Source organism: Falco cherrug, chromosome 5, assembly GCF_023634085.1.
Source record: "Falco cherrug isolate bFalChe1 chromosome 5, bFalChe1.pri, whole genome shotgun sequence".
Lineage (NCBI taxonomy): Eukaryota > Metazoa > Chordata > Aves > Falconiformes > Falconidae > Falco > Falco cherrug.
The window spans coordinates 50,925,720-50,949,814 of record NC_073701.1 but is presented as its reverse complement, the minus strand read 5'-3'; the positions used below and the strand labels follow the sequence as shown (position 1 = coordinate 50,949,814).

Below are 24,095 nucleotides of genomic sequence, written 5' to 3'. Positions count from 1 at the left end.
GTACCTCATGGTATGCTTTGCAAAATGGGTTTGACAAGTCCAGCAGTAGGAATATGGAGGTTTACCCTGCGTCACTGACCTTGGGGGACCATCCGTCAGTGTCATGGGAGCCAGAGCTGTGCTGTGGACTGAACTTTTGCAACTAAGCTTTCGGGATAATGTTTGTGTTGCATCTTGCTGAAACATGGGTAGTACTAGTTTCACCTTTCACATTTTGATGCAGAAGAGGTCAAACAGATTCAAGGGGTACTATATTTCCTCATGCAAAGGCAACAGGGAGGAATTTGCAGCAGACGTGGAGGCTGTTTAAGAGCTTTCTACAAGTACGCATCACTCAGCAGTAATTCATCAACTTAAGGGAAATGGAACTTTTGAAACTCACTGGGCTCAGCTGGCTGTGCATGTGGTCATTAGAAATACAGTCTAGCTTGATTTAAATAATAGGAAAAGAAATTACTGAGCTTAGAGATCCAGTCAAATTGTGTGGTAGGAATGTCATCTAGGTAGTGTTTGGATCAAGGGTAGCATTGCAGCCCTAGTGGGAATATGGTTCACAAATATAAGAGGGGAAGCACATTTATTATTAGTTTACCTCAAAGATCCTGTGACATTTGCAGTATGACTGGAAGTATTACCGCAGAAGGTAATTTTCACTCTGGATCTTGGCTTCCAAATGCAATCTGGAACTCTGCAGAGTGAGAAGGACGCAAAGAACTCGAACAAAGGATGATAGTACTGGCTATATGTTTGCTGAGTATGTGCTTTTTCTCATGGCATGTTTTAACTCTGGTGCTTCAGTTGATACACAGCATACAGTCTTGGATGCCTCCTCGTAAAAAACATGCAGGCAGTTGGAGGGTTCAGAGGACAGCAACGTGAATGGTAAAAGACTTGGAGGAAAGGCTGGGGTAGCTGTGTTTTTCAAGACCAAGTCTATAGAAGAACAGACTGAATGAGGTATTCTTTCGACACATAATCAGTGGTTACAAAGAGGTGAGTGTTTCTGGGTGTGCTAAGGGTAGGGAAGTAACCACCTTAATTAACAGTAAGAGGGACCGTCATTAAATCCTAAGAAACTTGTTCTAACTGTAAGGATGGTCATACAGTAGAAAAATGAGTGCAAGGGAGTCTGTAGCACCCCTGTCATTGAAGGCAAGACTAATATACTGCTGTCAGGAATGGTCCAGGTATAGCTGACCCAAATTCTGAGCAGCACGATGGAATGGATGAAGTCTTTGTGTCCTCCTTAGCCTAGTCTTGCTCCCTTCCATGGCTGTAGCTGCAAAAGCACATTTAGAAAAAGTGGCAAAGTGAACTTAGACTGCAGCTGCAATGAGGTTCTTAAAATCAAGACATTTTATGAACACCAAAGGAATGTGATACAGCACTGAACTTTTGAAATGAAGCTATACTTAATGAAGTGACTTAACATCTTCAGAGCACTTCTGTAGTTAACATAGGTGTAACTTACATGTAACAGTAAATCATACACCTACCTTTTTGGAGTTTAATCCACTCTTTCTCAGCAATGATGGAATGTTTGGTCTTATGTAACCATGGTCCTTTCTGAGTGCTTGAGTTAAATGGCACAAATGTTTGTACTTGTTATAGTAAAGAATTTGGAAGGACCTAATTAGAGAGTAGTACATAGTAGTCTATGTACTTAAAGGAAAGAACAACTTTTTAAGTACTTTTTAGCAGAAAAATGCCTATTTCATGTTTCATGTTCAAGCATCACAAGGACCTCTGGGGAGATGCAGCTAACAGAGAGGAGGCAGGCACAAGAGCTAGTTCTAATACAGTAAACAAAAATTTGAAGTAACTCAACTAAATAATGTTCAAAGTAATGTTTTATTACTGTCTTCTACAGTAGTGGTCCCAGGCTACTTCTGATGTATTTTTAAAAGATCCCAAACAGACTTTTGGGTCAAGCAATAGATCATGAAAATGCAGCTTCAAACAACTCTAACTACTGTGTTTAACCTTGTAGGTTTGTATATGATCCATCATATAAATTTGTCTTTAAAAAAAACAAACAAACCCAAACTGAGCTTTCTTTCCAGTCACAAAAGTGCCTGAAGGGGGGTGGGGTGGGGGGGCAGGAAAAAAAAAAGAGGAGGAAGAAAATACCTTTTAACATTTGTAATACGTTTTATCCTTTTCTACCTTACTTTTCTAGTGCTACTGTTGTGGCTTAACCCTAGTAGGCAGTTAAGACCCACGCTGCTCACTCACTCCCCCCTGGTGGGGGAGAGAATCAGAAGGATAAAAGTGAGAAAACTCATGGCTTAAGATGAAGTCATTTTAATAGGCAAAGCAAAAGCTGCACCAGCAAGCAAAGCAAAATAAGGAATTAATTCATTACCTTCCATCCACAGGCAGGTGTTTATCCATTTCCAAAGAAGCAGGACTTGGGAAGACAAAACGCATCACTCTGAATGCCCTCCCAGCCCCCCTTCTTCTTCCTCACAGTTTTTATTGCCGAACACAACATCATGTGGTCTGGGATATCCCTTTGGTCAGTTGGGGTCAGCTGTCCTGGTTCTGGCCCGTCCAAACCTCTTACGCACCCCAGACTGCTTGCTGGTGGAGCAGTGTGAGAACCAGAAAAGGCGTTGGTACTGTGGAAGCACTGCTCAGAAATAACTACAATACCCACAAGTTATCAACACAGGTTTAGTCAAAAATCCAAGACCTTGCACTATACTAGGTGCTAGGGAGACAATTAACTCTATCCAACCAAAACCAGCACAGTTACAGTACTGCTTTTAGACAAGTCGTTTATATTTTAAGTCCCTGTATATCTAACACAAATGCAAAGAGAAACTGCTGTATGCTTTCCATTTAGTGGTCTGGTTTTAGTACCCAGAAGCCCACTGAGCTACCAGCTAAGCTACAGAAAACACTTCCTTGAAATAGAAGGCTAAGAAAATTTAGAACAAAATCCACCATGTAATCCAAGATCTTCAACTTTTCAGTGAAATAATAACAATAGCAAAAGAATCAAAAAGCTTTCAGTGAAGCTCTGTGTGTCAGCTGCAGAAATAAGCCTAAATTTGGTAGGAACGGATGATGGCATGCCTGTCTGAGTCTGTGCCACAGAAGGCACCAGAAGTTCTGTCAGGCTGATCCTCACAAAACTTTATTACAATGAAAAAGACCTGAACAGATGAATCTTACTTACCAACATTATGGAATGACTTTGAACAATAGTAATCAAGTCCAGCTTTTTACTGTAGATTTATGCTTTTAAAAGAACCTGACATATGGGAAATATTACTTCAGCCGATGTTGAGACAAGTGTTAGAATTTCTCTGTAAAATGGTTATGGGATGGTTTTTTCAACTTGCATTTTTTGAAAAAAAATGTTTGGATTTCTTTTGAGATTTAAAGTTCTTATGGATTTCTTTTTCCCTACACATGCAATATGCAAAAAAGAGATATGGAAAATATACTTTCCATAAGCCTCCAGTTGTGTGGAATGTCATACAAGTTGAAGCCACATTATAGATGTATTGAGCCATAAGGACTACCTTGTTCCTGACCATGTTCAAGTTTGAGTGGAAGGAGGTCAAGCAGCAAGAGAGTTAAGTGCAGTTCTGCTTTTCCCAATCAGGAGAGTTAAGCCTTGGGAAGGTCCCTGTCGGAGCATCCGACAGAACAGACTGGGAGCCAAGCAGTGAGAGGATGATATTCCACAGATGGCATGGTAATAATGCGTTAGGAGCTCCGAGAAGGAACGCAGGCTTATGAAGGGCAAAATTCAGCCTTGCAAGAAATGTGCCATAGGCTAGATGCACTAAGGGACACAAGTGGCTTCCAGAGCACAGGGGAATTTGACGGCGCTTTCTTGATGATGCAGAGCTGAGAGGCAGCCAGGCAGGTAGGTGTCTTAGGTCAGTGTGTGCAATATACCACTCTCTAAGGAAAACACGGGTGGTGGGGGTGCAGGGCAGTGCCAGACACCTCCCTGTAAGCTGTATTTAGATGCCTTAAGCCACTTGGGAGTCCCACTCAAGGATCATGTATGGAACCTGTATTTTTCATTTAAAGAACTGAGCAGGAGCTATGCTCTGCCCTTACAGGAAAGTTAAGAGGTGTCCCTCACTTCATATTGATTAAAGCTTCTGATTCAGCATTTGAGGGACTTGATTTCCTTTCTTTGGTATTTATTCTCCGTGCTGGGGTATGGGTAACCCTTACCTGCTTGTCAGGAGTCTCCAGTGAGCAGCTGTGCTGGGCAGGAGTAGTCTCTGTTTCTCTTGCTGAAGGTGGGTGACTGCCTGGTGAAGAACACACCTGAGCCTGCCTGCATCCGGTGCCAAGGCACTCCGGGAGGAAACAATCCCTTTAAGAACTATTTTTATTATTCTTTATTCCTTATTATCTAAGGAATGAAGTCAGAATATGTCCAATTGTAGGACAATACCTACAGAGTAATATACCCTCTTGAATTTTCTGTTGATGATCCTGGATCACCTACATCCAGGGTGAGTGCATTAGCTTTTTTGTGTGTTAAATAAAAAAAAAAAATTGGGAGAATTTCTCTTTCTTTGGTTGCACTAAATATTATCTTCACTGTGTTTTGTAATGTGGCTCATTCACCTGCTGTGTGCTCAACATACTTTTAAAGAAATTGCTGTTTCTAACTTGCTAGTGGAAATAGAGGAAAATCTGTTCCCAGGAGGCTGATTGTCCTTATGGGCATGGCAAGTGCTGAGCTGGCCAGCCTGGTAAAAGGACTGTGTATGCTCATAGAATTTGACTGTTCAATACCAAAGGAGCTTTTTAAGTTGTAAACCCATAATATTAGTATGCCAGTGAATTACATCTTGCACAGTGAAGTTTTCTGTTTTCAGTGTAAGATCTATTTAAAAGGAGGTTTCAATACATGGAAGCAGGATCAGATCTGTAACTTGAAGTATAAGTGAAAGAATAAGATAGCAAATCTTATAATAATAATAAAAAAATAACGAAAAAAATACATAAATGCTGTCTCAGTCCTTCTGGAAAACTTACAGTTTGTAAGGTTTTAATGCATTTTTGATTGTTCAATGTAATCTCAACCTGCTGAACATGGTTTTTTGAGTTGTTAAAGATAACATTAACATGGAGTACAAAATCTTCTTGGAAAAAGTTATTTAAATGTGCATATTTTCTTGGTATGAGTTGGCAATATTCTGTAACATTGTCTTTTATAGCAAGGAAAAATATAATCAGATTATCTATTCAAAGTTACGTTACTGGAAAGTTAAGTTATATTCCTTATATTTAAATGATTTTCTAAAATACAGAAATATTTTTAAATAATTTCTACTTACAGATTTTAGGTATCTTTCATTTATGTTTCTGCATTTAATGTTAAGATAACATTAGGTTTCAGCTAGCTTCAAGTCATCAAAGCTAAACAGTATTTGAGTGAAAGAAAGTTTAAGTAGTGTTAGAAATAACTGTTCGTAAAGCCTCTGTTATTCTTAACATCCAAAATGGAATTTTCCTTTCTGAGCTCCCGCTTCAGCTTCCCATCTGATACGATTAAAAACAAAGGTGGATTCTATTAATTCCTGTATAAATGTACTCTAATTATAAAATTCAGTAGAACATCTTTATGAAAGAGAACTGCAAATAATCTCTTTATACAAGCATTGCTCTGTAACTACTAAAAAGTTCTTATAATAGGCTAGCTTAACACACATCTTCAATTTCTTTCTTTAGAAGAAAGAACAGTAATTATAAAGATTAAATTAAGCCATTTAAATAAGAAAGAAATGTAACTCAGTTGAGTTCGGACCAATTTATTTTTTTTAAAAAAAAAGGGAAAAAAAAAAAATAGCCCAACCCAGACCCAATTTTAACCTTTGTGGAAGCGAACATGCAATGTTGTATCTGGTGGGTAGAGATGTTTTTGGAAGATCTTTAAAAGACTGAGATGCAGGATAAGAGATTTCTTTGCATATTCTATTGTTATTAGCAGCCATTAGCCCTGTACAATAAATCTCATTTTTGTTGAGTAAGAGATACCTGCACAAGCTGTATAAACAAATATGTGTGTATATATACTGAAAAGTATATATATTAAGGCTTAATGTTGAGGGTAATGAGAAATTAGAGAGATTATTCTATGCTGTGGTAGCCTCACCTCCTGACGTGGAGACCTCTTAGGCCACCTGCTTCGGCTGCAGCTCTCGGGCTGGAATGCTGTCCTCGTAGACACTAGGAGGTCTCTGATGGCCCTCCAGAGCCTAATTTGTGCTTCCCAGAGGAAAGCCATTGAGGACGGAGGGATATGCGGTGTTTTCCTAACACATCACAGGAGGGGGTTAAGTAACTCTGTGCTGCACTTACACACTACTGAAGTATAAAAAGGAAGAATCTTAAGGTTTTGGGGGTCCTTTATGTCTGCACTTTATGATTGAATTTCCTGAAAAAAAAGCTTTAAGTGAGAGTAGAATCAATTATCAAGATAATATCAGTATTTTAATTTTCATGTATACATTTTATCTTGCCTGCTTTCATAATTAAATCCTCTGAGTTCAGAGCTGAGTTTTCTGAAAGGCTTTTCTAATGATATAGTGCAGAGTTTTAAGTTTTCTGACCTACGTTATTCATACATAAAAGTTTCAGGTAATTTTTGTTATTTTCCTATCTTATAGTAGTTTCTAAATTAATGAAACAGAAATTGTAAAAATGCATGAATAATATTTTAAAATGAGAAATTGAAAGGTTTTGCTGAGAGCAAAATGATTTAATTTAGAAGCAAACGTTCTTATTTGCTGGAATTATATAGCAGACATGTAAAAGGCAAGTTGTGGCCAAATTACTAGTCTGATCTTTTTGCAAATATAATTATAGTTGCATAAGAGAAACATGCTATCCATTGTATTGTGGGATAAATTAAATTTATTGCTTTATTCTGCAAATATTAAATGCATGAGCAGTTTCAAATAAAACTTTAAGATACGCATATAAATCTTTAGGGACACATAGGAATCCTTGTGGTATTGAGGACAAGTGAGTCAGCTGAGATTTTGTTTAACAAAGGGTAGTTATTGTTATTGCAAAAAATGTTTCTTACCTAGCAGGTTAATTTATTATAGTTGCTTGTTCTGTATTTTGAAAACTTTTCTCCAGCTGTTGTTCTCAGGCCAGGTTTTGTACTGAAAGCTTTATGAACCTCATTTTCTGAAAATAGAAGATATATGTATTTTAAAAGTGCTTGGTTAAGTTAGCATGTAATGCTAGTGACATAGATGATGATGTAAATTTAGATTTAAGTCCTTTTTTTTCACATCCACTTAGAAATTAAATTTTTATTTTAATATTAATTCTCTACCTGATTGTGTAGGAAATATTTGTCCAAGCGTAAAGTAAGGTATGGAGGAAATCCTAGAACAAATTAAGGATGTTCTTTTTCCAGGAAGGGAATTTTCTCCATTGATCAAAACTTTTTGATAGGATGGTGTGAAATAGGACAATTACAAGATTAAAAAAAATAAAGAAATACTTAAATGCTTACATTCACAATTCTTGTGGTCTGAGATAAGTCTGCTGTGTAGCCACCTAATTGGGAAGTGCTTCAGATGTTCCTTCTTTGACTGGAAGTTCCCTAGGACCTGCAGCTCTGCTTTGCAGGCAAATAGGACAGCCCTAATCTGAAGAATTAAAATCAAGCCTCACTAAAGTCTCACAGCAGTCCAGCAATCTAGCAGAGGAATGGCCCTTTCTGCAGAAGGGACTGATCAGTCAGACACGCTCTAATCATGTGTACTGCCAGCGTGGGTGTCACAAAACCCATCTGCAGCCCCGCTGGTTTTACATGGGAGAGAGGTCAGTCAGTCCTAGAGCTCCAGAAAGTTGTGTTTCCTCCAGAAAGTTCCTAGGATATAGTATACCAGGGTGGTAGGGCAAGGCCATGCCTCCAAGGACTGCACCATAACCTATAGTGTCTTACCTCTTCTCTTGCCTTTTTGCCACATACAGCAAGACACCCAAAGCTCATGGAAAGGAGGTGTCAGAGCAGACTTTGTAGGCTAATAGCTGAAAACATGCATACCCACAATTTTGCGTTTTCTTTTCTTTAATGCTTTTGATAAGCATCATGCTTACATGAAAATAGCAATGTACATACTGGAAACAGAAGGCTGCTAGAGCATGTTCTTGTGAGGTCGTATTATCTGTCTGCTGCATGGATATGGGTGGCTGAGCTCAGGTGTTTGTTAATGATGACGTCAATGAATGAGCAAGACGAGAGATGTTTGGCATCTGTCAGTAATGCTCTGTATGAGAGAGCTTACACAGAAATGTCAGATACATACAGTAGATGTGTCATAACACAGAAGCTTATTCTAATAATCATAGAGTCCATTTTGGGTGAGGCCACAGCTTTTTCTGGTTTTCTTATTACTTTGAGATTTTTAGTACAGTAATGAAATACACTTCTCTTTTCAGTGTTCTGTTTCCTGTGGAAAAGGTTTGAAGTTTCGTGATGTGCATTGTTTTAATAGTTTCCAAGCTAAAATAGAGGAACGAAACTGCAGACATTTGAAAAAGCCACGAACATACAAAATATGTAGAGCTGGAAGATGTCCTGCTTGGAAGGCCAGCAGATGGAAAGAGGTATGTAAAATCTGCTAGAATGTTCTCTATGAGAGCACAGGACGAGGTCATATTTATGCCACACTGCTTCAATGGAAAAATTTGTCAGGAAGGGTTTTTTAATATGCACATCACAATGAAATCTACAGTAGTTCATTATATTTCCTTTTTCTTTCTGTTAAGAGTAATTAAAAGTAATTATCAGTGAAAACTGGAAGTATTTGGTAATCTGAATCTTGGACTGGACGGGTACTCTAGGACTTTCCTCAGCTTACCTTGTAAATTCAAAAATAACAGTAAATTTTTAAAGTTTACTTCTTCAGTGATGAATTTAATATCACAATAATTGCTGTCATATGAATTACTGAAGTGAAGCCAGGTTTGTGAAGAAAGGATGAGAAAAAGGGCTTGTAGTCACAAATACTGGTCTTTTTCCTGGTTTAGTCTTGTAAAACATCTCTCACCTTGTTGTGAAGCTGCGTGGAACTGAGTGCATCCAATATTTTGCATTTCACTCGCTCTTTCAAAATAGAATTCCCCACGTTCATAAAGACACATTACCGCTCTCCACAATCTGACCACACTTCATAGAGCAATATCTACTTTATGCTCAGCCTTGAGTCTTCAGGCAGGTTTTGGGACCTTCTAGCTGGGGGAAAAGGGGGCTGTCTATTTCCACAAACCTTAGTGTTGTAGTGACGGACCTTTGGCTGGGATGGAGGAAAAGAGGCATGTGGCAAGAAGGATTTGAACCTTTTTAAGCGCCTCAGGATTCAAAATACTTAGTACCACCTGCAAAAGAAAGAGAAGTATCCTCAAAATACTGCATCATTTGCAAGATTTTTCGAACCTGAAATACTGAGATTTTTTCTTTGATTTTAATATTTGCATTTCAAAATAACAGACGAGGCTGTCAGTCTCTAATAAAGGAATAATGTAAACTCAGAAATTAAACTGTTTGATCTCGCAAAAAATATAAGCTTTTTCTTTGCATACGCCTATAGTGATCGCTCCTCCTGTGAATTAAAAGTAGGAAGATCAGTCTAGGTAACTCTGATGTATTTGTTTTCCATATTTCTTGCAATTTTTTATTGCAATTGTAGTTTTACATTTTCAACATATATTTCTTCAGATATAATGAAACACTAGTATGGTAGGGGCTGTGAGGTGTATTTTAAGTAATATCCTAAGAACTTGTAATAATGGTAACTGTACCACCTTCCTGGGACTGTCTCTTTTCACACTGATGTGACAAATTTTGATCCATTTCAGTGTTCTGTATCCTGTGGAGTGGGGATTCAGCAAAGGGACATCTACTGTCAGCTGAAGGATCTGGGTCAAGTGAGTGATGCAATGTGTAACCGTGATACCCGGCCTGCTAGCAAGAGGCATTGCTGGCTGCCTGCCTGCATGCAGTACCAGTGGCTGGTAGATGAATGGGAAGATGTAAGTAAGGCTTTCAACTTGTATGAAGTAACTGAATGATGTCATATTTTTCTTGTTTTCCTTTTCACATTTGGATACATTTCTAATAGCTGTTACGTTGCAGAATAACAAGTGACCATGTTCAATATTTGGAAGGTCAGGCTTGCAAAACTAAAAAGAGTGACAAAAAATGTCAAAGGCTTTGTTTACTCTCTTATACAGGATTTGCTTGTTTACTGTGGTAGACAAAAGCTCTGGCAGAGCTCTGAGCAGGTCCCTATTGACAGAACTCTAATTTGAATACAGAGTTATTTACATAGAGCATAAAGTGTCTAATAAAACCTCATTACTAAATATCATTTTTAAAAAATCACTTCTTAAGACTAGAAGTGAAATGTCAGCTGGAAGTAAAAACCTTGGAGGTAAAACCTTTAGACAACAGGGTTTTCAAGAAGTTCTGTGTGAAGGTCTTACCAGAAAAGATAAGAAACAAAACAAAACTCAGCATTCTCCCAAACACACATTTTCATATTTAAGAAAAATCTAAAGATACCTTCAGGAGGGAGCTGTAATTCTTAAAGATGTGATGACTGTTTTCCACATGCTAAAAAGTTACAAACTTTTGTATCCATGTATGCAAACATACAAACATACATAAAGAGAGAGGGAGAGAGGAGACCAAAAACTATGCATAATACCTGAAACGGTATACGGAAGAGTTTGTCTCTTACTGTAACATTAAACAAAAACCCAGTTTGTGCATTTGTGGCATCTTAATAATCTGTGCTGTTCAATTTCCTAGGGAAATCCCCCTGCAACTCTGAATATGAAGGCTCTAAAGTCTCAGGGACACGATCCCGTGGAAGTGACTACTGTTAATATATGTCATTTGTTGGTGCTCTGCAAAACCTGGATTATATTAATGCAGTCCAGACATACATATATTCCTCTGTTAAGCTATACTGAGGGAAAGCTGGCATGTTTCTTTGAAGTGTTCTCTTCTCATATGAAGCTGTTAAGATCAGGAATTAGTGGAAGTTGTGTAGAATGTCCTTTTAGCACAAATACACACTTTCAGAGAATGAGGGTGAATTTTCCTTTCCTTCAAACATTTGTATACTCCAGCTGGGTATTTGGAGCACTCCACTACAAATGCATTGTGTTTCACTACCTCTTCTGGCCTAGTTCATAACTTCTTCCACCTGGATATTGCTGCTTGCTTGAAATTCCTGCATATAGTTCCCTTCTTTCACTAGACTCATATATAGCCCTGCGTATATATGCGTGTATGTATATATACATCTGTATGTATATAGTACATCTAGTATTAATAGTAGTTCAAGTGTCTGTCCATCTGTATTCCGCTCCTGGTGCAGTACATCATCCACCGAACTCGCAATATTTTGCGCAGCTGTCTCCGCTCTGAGCGCTTGTGAGTCATTTCCTTGCCTCACCGGTCACAGCATAGCAGAGAAATTTCCAGATCTAGCATTTCTTCAGCGTGCAGCTGGGAGGCTGGCTGCCAGCAGCTGCCAGCATTCTCCCACCAAATATGCATTTTTATACTAAAGAGAAGAATGTCTGCAAGGCTAGTGTATAAAGCATGATGAAAAGAACTCTTCTGCCTGTCCCCATTACCTCATGACTGGGTTATTCCTTATGTGTCCAATATTCTGAGCTGCTGCTCCATGCTGTTAAAAGATTTCTGTAAGTCCCACTAGCAGACCACGTTCAGGCTCCATCCCCTGGTGCAAGTCCTTACAACATTTTCATTCTCTGAGTGACGGGGTTTCTTAGAGGCTTAATGCAGGTATGGCTTCTGCTGCTGGGCCACAACCTCTTGTAGATCTTCTGGATGGGTAGGTGCACCTCTCGCTGGTTTAGTCTAGTTGCTGTCTCTGGTTTCCTGCAATCGTCTTTGTCACCTCACCTTTTCAAGAAAGAAGGCAATCGCTCAGGAAGATTGGGAGGTTATAAGCACTTGCTGCCCTAATCATGAGTCAATGCTTAAATTTATCCTTAGGTCTTATGACCTTACCTCTACCTAATGCAAGTGATATTTTTTGTCAGATTTTTTTTTTTCCCTCAGAAACCTCCCCACTACAAAGACTGCTGACAGGCTGTTGCTCAGATGTGATAAGGTTGTTGTTTTTCCACATCAATAACATGGTATTATTGATTGTTTTGGCTATTAATCTGTTGCTCGTGTGAAAAGAATAAAAAGCTAAAGCTTTTCATCTGAATGATGGTTTAGCTGGGTGTCTTTATGTTTAGAGCTTTCGGGTCAAATGAAGTTTGCAAACCCAGGTGTATATTTTGCAGCTCTTTTCAATAGTGTGCTTAGTGAAATCTGCAGAGCAGTTCCCTGGGGTTCAGTTCCTTGCTCATCAACTTTGCAGATGATGCTAAACTGGGGAGTCTATTTACTATGCCAGAGGGCAGAGCTGCCATCCAGAGGACCCAGATATACAGTAGGAATGGGTCCACAGGAACTTCATTAGATGCAATGAGGACAAATGGGAAGCGCTACCCCTGGGAAGCAGGCACTCCTGCGGCAGCCCAGGCTGGGAATGGACAGCCTGTGGCCCCGGTGAGCAGCTGCGTGTGGGCCAGCCCTGTGCCCTGGCAGCAAGGGCAGCCAGCAGCTTCCTGGGCTGCACAAACAGGGGTGCAGCCAGTAGATCAAGGGCAGTGATCATTGCCCTCTGTTTCTCAGCACTTACTAGATCATATCTAGCTTCTACATCCAGTTTTGGTTCCCCAGTGCAAGAAAGAGATTGACAAACCAGAGTATATTCAGCAAAGGATCTCCAAGTAGGCTGGGAGCTGAAGCACTTGCCAGGTGAGGAGAGGCTGGAGGATCTGTGTTTCCTCAGCCTGGAGAAGAGACGGCTTTGGGCAGATCTAGCAGTAGCCTTCTAGTAACAGCAAAGATGTTAACCAAGAAGATCAAGCCAGGCTCACCACAGTATCCTATGGTGGGATGGCAAGAAGCAACAGGAGTAAGGTGAAGCCAGAAAGGTTCAAACTGGATATTATGATGAAAATGGATATATGGATGAAAAATGGATATTCTTCTCCAGGAGGACAAGTCAGGCAGTGAAACAGACTGCCCGGGGAATTCGTACAGTCTCCATCCTCTGAGGTTTTGAGGATCCAGCTTGATAAAGTTAGAGGTTTCTTCTGGCAGAGCTGTTTTACTATACAGCACCTGTTCTTTTTACTTCAAGTTGCTTCTTTGAGTCAATAATAATAAAATTTGAACAGTATTCTTGACCTATGTGTCAGACCCTGATGACTCTTCTAATTGACTGCTATTGGGTCCAAATCACTCTGAAGTTAGGTTTTGGTCTGACTGTAGTAGGTGGTGGTATTGATTATTGCCTCTGCTGAGACTAGAGTTCATGTATTCAAGCCTTCCTTCTTTCTCACATCAAGTTCAAACAGGTTGGTTGAGGCATCATAGCTGAGGACATGCTGTTGATATGTATTACTTAGCCTGTACCTCCACTTTTCTGGATTCTGAAGGCAGCAAGGTTCTCATTCTGTCCTGGCAGAACTATGATGACCCTCCCATCCTACCAGCTTGCCATGGGGAGAGGTCTGAGGACACTCAAAGGGCAAAGGCTCAACAGATACTGCTGCCCAAAGCTGCCACTGCCTTCATTAACAGGTGGTTTTGTTATGTTTTCTTTTCTTTTATCAGTATAATATCATGTACATGCTTCCAGGAACTCTTATTTTGTTTTCAAGACCAACTTATTCCTTTCATTTTTCACTGAAATACCTTTTTTGGTTCTTTACCCTCTTCGTACCCTTTTACACTCAACCGATCATGTTGGCCTGATGTTTTCATTTTCTCCCCTCTCCCACCCAACAGTTAACAAGGTCATGTCACTAAATGCTCTTGGTTTTTCAGCTGATTAGAGGTACCTGAACCTTGAAAACAAAGTAAAGGATTTTTATTCAGTGAGTTAGTCTGGCACTGATAGCAGCTGCCATAAAAGGTATTGCTGTCTGGGTTTTACTGGTGTGTGGTGATCAGTCAATAACTTTGTTGTGTAAATGGCTAGTTTAAGTACAAAACCTGTGACTGTTTTTCTTGCTCTCAGTGCTCAGCATCATACAGAAAAAAGGAAATATACCAGAAGGTTAAGTGTGTGGATGAACACCAGATCCAAGTGGATGAAAGCTTCTGTGATTCTGCCACAAAGCCTCCATCAACGAAAAAATGCAGGATAGCTCCCTCTAAATATGTTGTGCTTACAGCAGAACTGTCACAGGTAAACTAATTATACCGCTCTCACATCTTTTATATAATTTTATGTTTAAGAACATTCTATTGCTGTAAAATGTACATCATGTGTGTAGAGAGAAAAAAAAACAACCCGAAGTATTTTCACCTGAATGTGGATGTATAAACTTTCTCCACATTGAACCTTCCAATCAGCCATCATTATTGTAGATTTTTTGTAGGTTAAGTAGATAAAGATTTAACTTGTAGATTAAGATCGTTATCAGTCTTCTGGTAGCCCCTCTGGGACCTGTGAACACCAGCTAGAGGATGGTTGCCCCTACCAGCAAGGTTCCTCTGCTGGCTCCCCAGAAAATCTCTTGCAAGCTGATCTCACTGAAGTAAACTAAAATCTTTTCCTTGATTTCAGTGAAGTGACAGATCAGTGCCTTGTTTCCCTTACACATCCGCACTACCTATGTGTGTGTGTAGTGCAGCTGAGAGGGAACTGCTCTGCACCCTCCGTGAGCTCTGAGAAAAGGGCAGCATGGGACTTGCCATCTCTTTGCGTGCATAACTGTTGTAGACCTTCACCTCTACATGCCAATGCACAGCCCCGAGGTGGCACGCATCAAATTACAGGCTTTCGCCAAAGCCAGGATCAAAGCTGACTTATCTGGAATTGCAATGCTGCAGAAAGGTTCAGTTTCACAGAAATAATGCCTGTGCTTGGGGATTTTATTTTAGTGCTCAGCCAGCTGTGGGTTTGGTTACCAGCAGAGGATCACGTACTGTGTTGGAATCCATTCTGTTCAAAATCAGCATGCCCGTGGCCTTCGAACTCTAGTGTACCGAGAATGCCCAGTAGAGCCATCCCCATACATTTATAAATGTGATATCAAAGAATGCTCACAAGCAGCTACCTGGAGAGTGGGGAAGTGGACTAAAGTGAGTACAGATGTGCAAGCTCATTTTTGATAGCTGCCTTAAACACAAATGAATGCCAAGACTAATTTGCTGACATAATTATATTAATTATTTACTCCCTTCTAAACTAACTCTTGACTATCCGCATCTAGTGCTCAGTGTCTTGTGGAGTGGGGGTAAAGGAGAGAACTGTGGAATGTATGGCTGAAAATGGCTTATCCAGTGACTTGTGCCTGCCACATTTAAAACCAGATGCCAGAAAGATCTGCCGTGAAGAAGAATGTAAGTGACAGCTGTAATTATCAGCTGAAGTTAATGTTTTCCCAGGTTACTTACAGAAAAGCTATAAATACGCTTGGAGCACAGTTATGCAAAAGTAAGTCCTAAAACTAATTTCTATAAATGAAATACATTAATATATGATTTGATAATTCATTTTGAAGGTGAAATTCTTACCACCTGCAAAGACATCCAGATTAAGAAAGGGATTAGAAAGGATGGTGAATACCTACTTAACGTTAAGGGAAGGATAATAAAGGTAATCTTAATATTTATGAGTTTTTATGAGCACATATTTTTATGAAATAATATTTTTCCAATAAAGATTTTGCTAAATGGTTGTGGTTTTTTCTTCCAGATTTATTGCTCAGGCATGCACTTAGAGAATCCCAAAGAATATTTGACATTGGTGAAAGGTGAAGCAGACAATTTTTCTGAAGTATATGGATTCAGGTATAAAAGTGGTTTTGCAACTTCATGAAGTGCATTTATCCCTTCCAAAATAAAAGAATAAAATGATATTTACCTTCTGTGAGAACAGATGAGTAGAATTCTTTTCTTGATTTTCTGTTTGGGCTATTCAGGTTTATGAACACATATGCAGAAATGTGTATAATTCCAGGCTGAAATTGTGTTAGTTGCTCTAAATTTTCTGTCTTAACTTTAGTAGAAATTGCTTCAATCCATATTACTGTTTCAGCTGAGCCAAGATTAACAGCTGAGCTTCTTGTTAAGTAGCTGTTGTTCAGTATTTTTATGTGGCATAGTGCAATGCAATTATTTTTCACTATGATGTTATGTTATAGAAAAATGTCAAAAGGAATCTTAAATTTTTGCTATTCTCTAGGCTGCAGAATCCATATGAATGTCCTTTCAACGGAAGCAGAAGGCAAGACTGTGCCTGTCGAAATGATTACCTTGCAGCTGGCTTCACAGTTTTTAGCAAAATAAGATTTGATGTAGCTTCTATGCAAATTAAAAGTAAGCATTTTGGCAAGTTTAGCATTCTATTGAAATCTATAACAAATTTAGCATCCTATTGAAATTGCACATGGTCATAATTATCAAATTACCATTTTGACCCACTTATAGATCCCGTTGGGCCATTTTGGGGCAAACAAAACTCTTATTTCCATTAGGAATTCAATGGGAATTTCAAAGAAAAAAGAGAAACCACCACTAATCCCCTTGTTAGTTTGTGTCATGAGTCTTACAGTTCATATTTTACATGTGAACTAGCTTCAGTTTCTAAGGTTTTACTCTCATTATTCCATTTCCTTTTAGCCCCTGGCATGTTTTTCTTGGAAAAGTCTTCCTATGCTGTGGTTAGTCCCTTCTCAGACCTTGGCAGACATAGTAAATGTGCAAGGAATCTTGCAGCACTTCCACCCCTGCCTGAAGGCGGCAAGGTGGCTGACAAGCACCTCACTTGGAGCTGTCTCCAAGTGCGGATCCATCCTCCTCCCAGTCCCCTCTTATCTCAGGAAGAGAACTGGGCTTGTAGGTTTGACTGGTATTGCATTAACCAAAATAAATATTTAAAACATAAGTTCTAAAACAACACATCAAAACACACAAAAAAACCCTCCAAACAAACAACACCACCCCCCCCCCAACCAAACTAGAAAACCCCGATGTTAATGCCTTTTCACGCTGTTTTACCTGAACTTTTAATGCAGCAGTTTCAGTGCTGAGTAATTTTCTGTTTTCTAGCCACAGATTTTCTTTTTGCTCAGACTCTACTTGGGAGAGCAATTCCATTTGCTACAGCTGGAGATTGCTACAGTGCTGTCAGATGTCCACAGGTATTTAATTTCTTACCTCCTTGAAATGTGCATGTAAGAGAGGAAAAAATAAAATCTGTTTGACTGATTTGGAGCTGTAAAGTTCTAAACCAGTCTCCTGTTCTGTCTAGTCTGTGTACTACATTAATGAGGTGTTTTTTTCTTACTCTTCTCCATCCTGTTCCACCATCTCCCCTTCACTCCCCCTTTTCTCCCTTAAATTGTTTACTCCACACTTTCCCTTTAGGGTCCATGCATGTATATCCAGCTTTCTATGTATTTCATGTATTGCTTTCCCTCCCTGTGGACATGATGTATCCTTTGTTTCCCCTAATACCTTCTTAATCTTTCTTCTTTCCCAGTGACTTTCTGTTTCTACAGTCTTGCAGAATTTTTCTTCTCTTTTCTCTCTTTCTCTCCTGATCCTTCATATCCTTGAAGACTAGCAGAGGAAATCAGTCCTGTTTAGCAGTATAATATAAAATGTATACATCCATTGGTGTGCCTACATTAGTGTTTTAGTTTGGATTGGATGGTGCTTTTTAAATTAATCTCCGTATTGTCCCAGTTTACTGTCTGTTGGTTCACATCATGGAGTGATCTTGAAAGACATGGACGGGATGCCTTCTGGATGAAACTAAATCAAAGAGTGAGCTCCAGAAGAAGGATCTTAATGCACTCTAACTGCTAATGAGGATTCAGTCTACGGGACTAGATGAGAGTTAGTCTGAAGTAAAACCCTGATTTGTGTAATGTATATAGACCTTGGGCTCTCTGACCCAACATTTCCACTCTAGGGACCTGCTCGTCATGCAGTGCCCTTCTTGCTAATGCAGACGTAGCCCTAGTCCGCACTAGTCAACCCAGGCTGTCTTTGGAGTCTGTTAGCGGAAATGGGATTCCCTAGAAAACAGATCAGTTTATCTTACCCTATTAAAACACCTTACCATGAGGTCAGTGGTCATCTAGAAGTGTATATTTCTTTTCGCTGATGATAAAGAGAGTTAAGATTGACTAGCTCAGACTTGTGTGGAAGTGAATTCCTGCTGTCCATCTGTCCTAGGTGCTTAAACTTAAGACAGGCTGTGTGGGTGGACACATTCAAGGGCAGCTAGAGACAATTTACATACAATTTAGGTTCAAATGAAGTGCCTAAGTTAGGCAGACTTAACCCCTGACAAGGAAACAGTTGGATTAGATACCTTCAACCTGCAAACTCTTTATGCTTAGTACAATACAAATCTATTTGTAATCTGCAGCTTCTGTTGGGAAATCATTCTGCTTACATGGTTTTGCATTGATGCATTTCCATCTTTAAGAACTGTACTGAAACTGATGTTTTAATGCAGTAAAAAGGCCCCCATTCCTGTGCTTTCAGTCCTTCAAATCTGTTCCTGACCTTGAGTATGCTGCATGACGTGTCAGACAGCTGATAACCTGTCATTATAACTGTACATAGCACCTCTCATTTGTTTTTGCAAAATGGTATCTTTGGGCCTGTTAGTTGTGAAAAGCATTCCACACTGTTTGTATGCATTTCCTCCAGATGCTTGATCCATTAAATGGAAATCTTCCACTACGCTATCCATATAAACTTAAGTTAGTTCAGCCTGAGTATACGAGTGCTTAAAACAAATCTGCCATACCAAACAATGTAAGACTGAATTTTTATGAAGGAACTTCAGTGAATCGTAAGAATAAAGGCTGAATGCTGTATTTTTATACATGCACACATACATATACCCACACAAATATTCATATATATATATATGAAAATAGATATATATGACAATATTAAGCAATAAAATAGAGAAGCTACCATACATAACAGAAATGTTATCTTTGCTAAAGCTTTGATCTCAGAATTTAGGCCATTTTAACCAAGTCTGAATATGGAAATTTGGGTCTTCAGTGAATTTTATGAGGTGTTTTCTGCTTGTAGCAATGGCTATACTGACCATTAGGCTCTTTGTGGACATCGTACTTCTTCCCAACATATTGCACTTCAATGTGAATGCAATTTAATAATTTTCTGTACCCATTTGTTTATAAAGCAGGGCAGTTTGTTGCTTTGATATATTTCTTGTTCTCATATGAAGTGACTCTTCTCAAGCTAGTTTTCAGAGTATATATTTGCATAGGCACAAATTTTAGAATTAATAAATTGTTTTGAATGGTTTGTATTTCAAAACATTCAATTTAGCAATAAATTTATCTATTTGAACCTCGTCTTACATTCATGTTCAATTATGTTATTTCTTATACTAAAAACAAATGGAAGATAAGATGAAGATGCTTGGACACTGTACTTGCAAAAATTTGAGAATAGATGGCAAAGACGTGATTTGTCCAATTTCCAGATAGCAGTAGGTCCTGATCGCATTATTTCCAAATGTTCAGGCACTTAAAAAAAACCAAACCAACACAAAAGTCTTCCAAGAAACTCATCAGAAAATTCCTCATTCTTGCATGTTGAACATCCATATCTTTTGTAATTTAAAATTTAATATGTAGAAAGAAGGCTAAAATAATTTGAATTGTCTGATGTTAGTTCTGTGTTCAGACTCTGCAGACATGCTACAGAGCAGCTGATGCACAGGTACTACTCATTGCAGAATAACCCATTCAGGTGTCTGTACTGTGTCCAAAAAAAGGGTATAATGCAGTGTAGGTAACCTTTAGTACCTTTGAGTACTTAATGTCTAGATATACCCTACATGATATGCACAGATATGCCAATGTAAAGTATTTTAGTGTTTTGAACTCTGTTTATCAGCTCTGTATCTTACCAATTTTTTTTTTATTATTTTTTTTTTGTGTGTGTTAGGGACAGTTCAGCATTAATTTGGCTGGAACAGGTCTGAGATTATCCAGTACAGTTAGGTGGATTGCTCAGGGCAACTATGCAACTGCTGACATACACAAATCCCACGTAAGTCAATGTTGTTCTCCTTTACCTGCTCAGTTGAATATTACACCTCCAGAGGTGCAAGTGATGACTCTCCTAGTGAAAGCTAGTTGTGAATCAAAAATAGTGTTAAAGGTCTCTGACACATCTAAGTGTTCTTCCAGATGCAGTGCAGAAACCACATTTAATCACACTGCCCAGAATCTAATCCAGATCAACACTGCCTGCTTACCCTTCTCTTACAGATTTTTAAGAGCCTATTGTTATAGTAACCAGGTTTGTTAAAAGTTTCGAAGATACTTAATAATACTTCAAAAAAAACCCCAAACCACAACACCCCAACCCCCCCCCCCCCCCATTTTATTAAAGATACCCTACTACAGAGGATCCTTACAGGTAGGATTGTGTGGGAAACCAAAAGAACCGTTGAACAAGAACAGTAAGCATGTGCAGTTTAAGACAGCATTGGGTGGTAAGCTGGGAAAGAAGGTGTACAGTGATACTGAGAAAGGATCTCTGCGCCTATTTTGCTAATTTGATGCTGTATTTGTAGGTACGATATGTCAAAATGCCTATTGTGTGCAAACCTCCAGGAGCTTTTTGTACAGCTGTGATTTCAATCACTTTTCTTGATTGACTGTTCTCTGTCTGATCCTCAGGATGGTACTAAAATATATGGAAGATGTGGAGGATTTTGTGGGAAATGTATTCCTAACACAATTATTGGTCTCCAGCTTCAAATACAGTGAGAACTCTGATGTGGTAAGAGCATCAAAGCAGGGACATCTGCCATTTAAGTGCAAATTGTAGGTGCTTTGTATATATATATATTTAAATTCTTTCATCTCTGTAATGGTCATTACTGCGGTGCTCACTACTAAGAATTCCTGTTTTCTTCAGTGTTTATTCAGGGATGTGTTGTCTGTTTTGGGGCTAGTAAGTGCATAAATCACAACCATAAACCTTCAGGTTTTAATGGGGAGGCATTCATTCAATGTACAGTGTGTATCAGCAAGTACATTGCACTGAGATTACTACCATTGGTAACAGTCTGAATTGTACTATAATTGTAATATTTTACCTGCCACTAATTAGTGGAATTCTTTGTGCAGTATTCCATAAAATTTACACCCTACTGCTGTTCTTGATCAACTGTACTAAAGTATAGAAAGGAAAGAGTTATTGCTATATAGAGAAGACTGGTAATAATTTCAAATATGACAGATTTTGTGAAACCTTTTAGGAGTTATCTGTCACAAACTTACAGCAGAAAAGCATATAACCAACATACTTGAGATAGTTTCTATAGTCCTGTGTGTTCCTCTGTCAGTAAACATTTTTTTCCTCATCCATTTCATTATTTTCTTTGTGGTGCTCAAATACTAGCAGTAACCCTGAGAAGTGTGGTTTAGCCTTTGTAGTCTCTATAGCACCTGTTTAAATGTCTAGGCTTAGTTTTGTTGTGGTTACAGGAAAAGAAAATAAGGAAACAAATTGTTTGGAAATCTAATTTTGAATCCATACTTCTCATCCCAGTGTACTGTTAAAATAGTGCATTCTCTTTACCGTAGCATCTAATATGTGATTGCACAAATATGTATTTAACTAAACACTTCCCATATATGCCTTACTCCTTTATACTGGCCGATGGCATATTAGTAAAGGCTGTAGCCTGTGTCCCTCTTGTATTCTGATTCTACATAATTTTCAGGAACCTTGGTGAAACGCTGGGCAGAAGCCGCATCAGGCCCCACAGTGGTTGTGGTGTCAGTTTCATTTTTCAGTGTTTGTAAATACAGTTCTAACATCTGCTAGTTAAAATTCTTTCCTTCAGAAAAGTGTATGAAAGAGTTACAAGGTTTATAAAACGGTCTAGCTCTTGATTAGTTGTGTTGTGTTACTTTACAGTCCAGAACTGTAGAAATGTACTCATATAAAGATAATGCATTTCAGGGCCACTCTCAGGTATTCAGAATAAAATTTTCTACATACATTATGTACCAGATAACTATATGTGCTTTTTCTGACAATGTGCATTCTGTAAACCAAATATTTATCTTGCATGCCAGTACAATTGGTAGATCAAATGGCAGCTGTATCATATTTTTACCCATGAAGAGTTAGCCATGAATTAACAATATGTATTAATTAAAAACAATACTGTACCACAGAAGTGTAAGCAGCTACTTTTTAGATAACACATGTAGGTAACTATTTTGTGATCTCTGCATCAGAAATGTATTTTTGCACTATGTGCCTTATATTAGTTGTAAACATTAATAAGAATATAAAACATTATTTTCCTAGAAGTGTTTACATTTATAATTAAAATCTCGTAATTTATAAAATATTTATATAATAAATATGCTTGTGCGAATGGTACCAGTGTAGTTTCACTTTTTTCTTTTTGTATTCAACACATAGTACAAAATGTTGCAAAAACACTTCAACTTGTTTATGCACAGAGTAACTACATTCTTAATACCTCTTCACAGTAGCATACATTGACGTATACTGGAATTACTGCCACACAGGCAGGTTATAGTCATAGCAGTGTTTTCCATGGAAGCACACTCTACTTCAGAGGTATGAACTCTTTGTCTGTGTGTTCTTAGTCATCCCCCCATATTCACCTACACTTGGGGGGTTGCCCTGTAAATCATTCACTGAAATCATGCAGAAATCCAAAATAATCTTCCTCCTCTTTGTGCTGAACTTGGATCAATTCCTTTAGAGCATGGTCCCTTGGCATCTGCTTTGGCAGAAGGGGAACTGCAGTCCACCTCCATCCCCAGGAAGCCCATTTTCTTTTCAGCCCTGAATGTCCATTTAAGAGTTAGGAAGCGCTCAGCTCTGCTGCCATGAAATCACTGAAAATCCACTACAAAACAAAGTTACTTTAAACCCAATATTCAACACGGTGTGTTTTTATTGGGTAATAGTAGTGATTTTTGAGTAAAAAAGTATTTTCTATAATTAGAGCAAACCCTGTGGCCCAATGTCAACTGCTGCACAGAACAGCACTGTGTTTTATTATTTGCTGCATATTTTCTTTCTTTCATCCTTGCTTTCTAGTTTCAGCCCTAGTGCAGGGAGAAAGGCCTTGTGTGTTCTGGCATTTTTTTAATTCCTTGTTTTGGGATTTTGATTTTGTTGAGAAAAAGGACTTAATCACCCCAATTCTAACCTCATCCCAAGGGCAATTGGAGGAAAACGGGAGCCTGATGGTCAGCTCTGAAGAATTCGGAGAACTGATGATGCTGATGTGTTAGAAGGTTCATGCAATAAAATTAGAATCATGGTCTGTACTTGTAGTATGCTGTTTCCATCTCCTGTAATTGACATTGCTGTGGATTTCCATTGCACTGGGCAGCTGAGATGCCTGCCAGTGTAGCAGGGTGCTCCGTGACAGTGCTGTGAGCTCCACCTCGTGGGGGTGTGTGCGCTGAGCTGCCCACGGCTGGTCACAGTCACACAGCTCTCCAGCTTTGGCTGATGCTTAGGAAATGAAATGCTGAACTATTCCATACAGGAAAAAATAGTAATTCAGGAATGCTAATAGTTAAAAGTGATTGTAACAATATTTTGTCAGATGTCTTCTAGGACGTTTTCCCATCAGTGACAGCAGCAAATACTAGGTGACACAACTGCACTTACTTACTTACTTACTTACTTACTTACTTACTTACTTACTTACTTACACACCCACCCACACACCCACCCACCCACCCCCCCCCCCCCCCCCACACACACACACCCACACCCACACACACACACACACACCCACCCACACACACCCACACACACCCCCCCACACTCTCTCTCTCTCTCTCTCTCTCTCTCTCTCTCTCTCTCTCTCACTCTCACTCTTAGTGTTTACCTGAATATTGAATGCTGAAGATGGACTAGTAGATCATAGAATCACAGAACGGTTTGGGTTGGA

The 24,095-nt window shown here is 38.9% G+C and overlaps 1 protein-coding gene across 1 annotated transcript in view; it reads left to right on the top strand.

Annotated features, from left to right (window-relative positions):
* The window catches only part of ADAMTS20 (ADAM metallopeptidase with thrombospondin type 1 motif 20), a 100,808-nt gene extending 78,274 nt beyond the window's left edge, over positions 1 to 22,534 (top strand). Inside the window, exons 29-39 of the mRNA XM_055712400.1 lie at positions 8,449 to 8,616; positions 9,868 to 10,041; positions 14,133 to 14,303; positions 15,002 to 15,202; positions 15,334 to 15,463; positions 15,625 to 15,719; positions 15,819 to 15,913; positions 16,308 to 16,441; positions 17,174 to 17,265; positions 20,072 to 20,176; positions 20,812 to 22,534. Of these exons, the coding sequence (XP_055568375.1) occupies positions 8,449 to 8,616; positions 9,868 to 10,041; positions 14,133 to 14,303; positions 15,002 to 15,202; positions 15,334 to 15,463; positions 15,625 to 15,719; positions 15,819 to 15,913; positions 16,308 to 16,441; positions 17,174 to 17,265; positions 20,072 to 20,176; positions 20,812 to 20,901 (1,455 nt within the window). The 3' untranslated portion in view covers positions 20,902 to 22,534. The remainder of the gene's footprint in view (positions 1 to 8,448; positions 8,617 to 9,867; positions 10,042 to 14,132; positions 14,304 to 15,001; positions 15,203 to 15,333; positions 15,464 to 15,624; positions 15,720 to 15,818; positions 15,914 to 16,307; positions 16,442 to 17,173; positions 17,266 to 20,071; positions 20,177 to 20,811) is intronic.
* Positions 22,535 to 24,095: the final 1,561 nt, after the last annotated feature.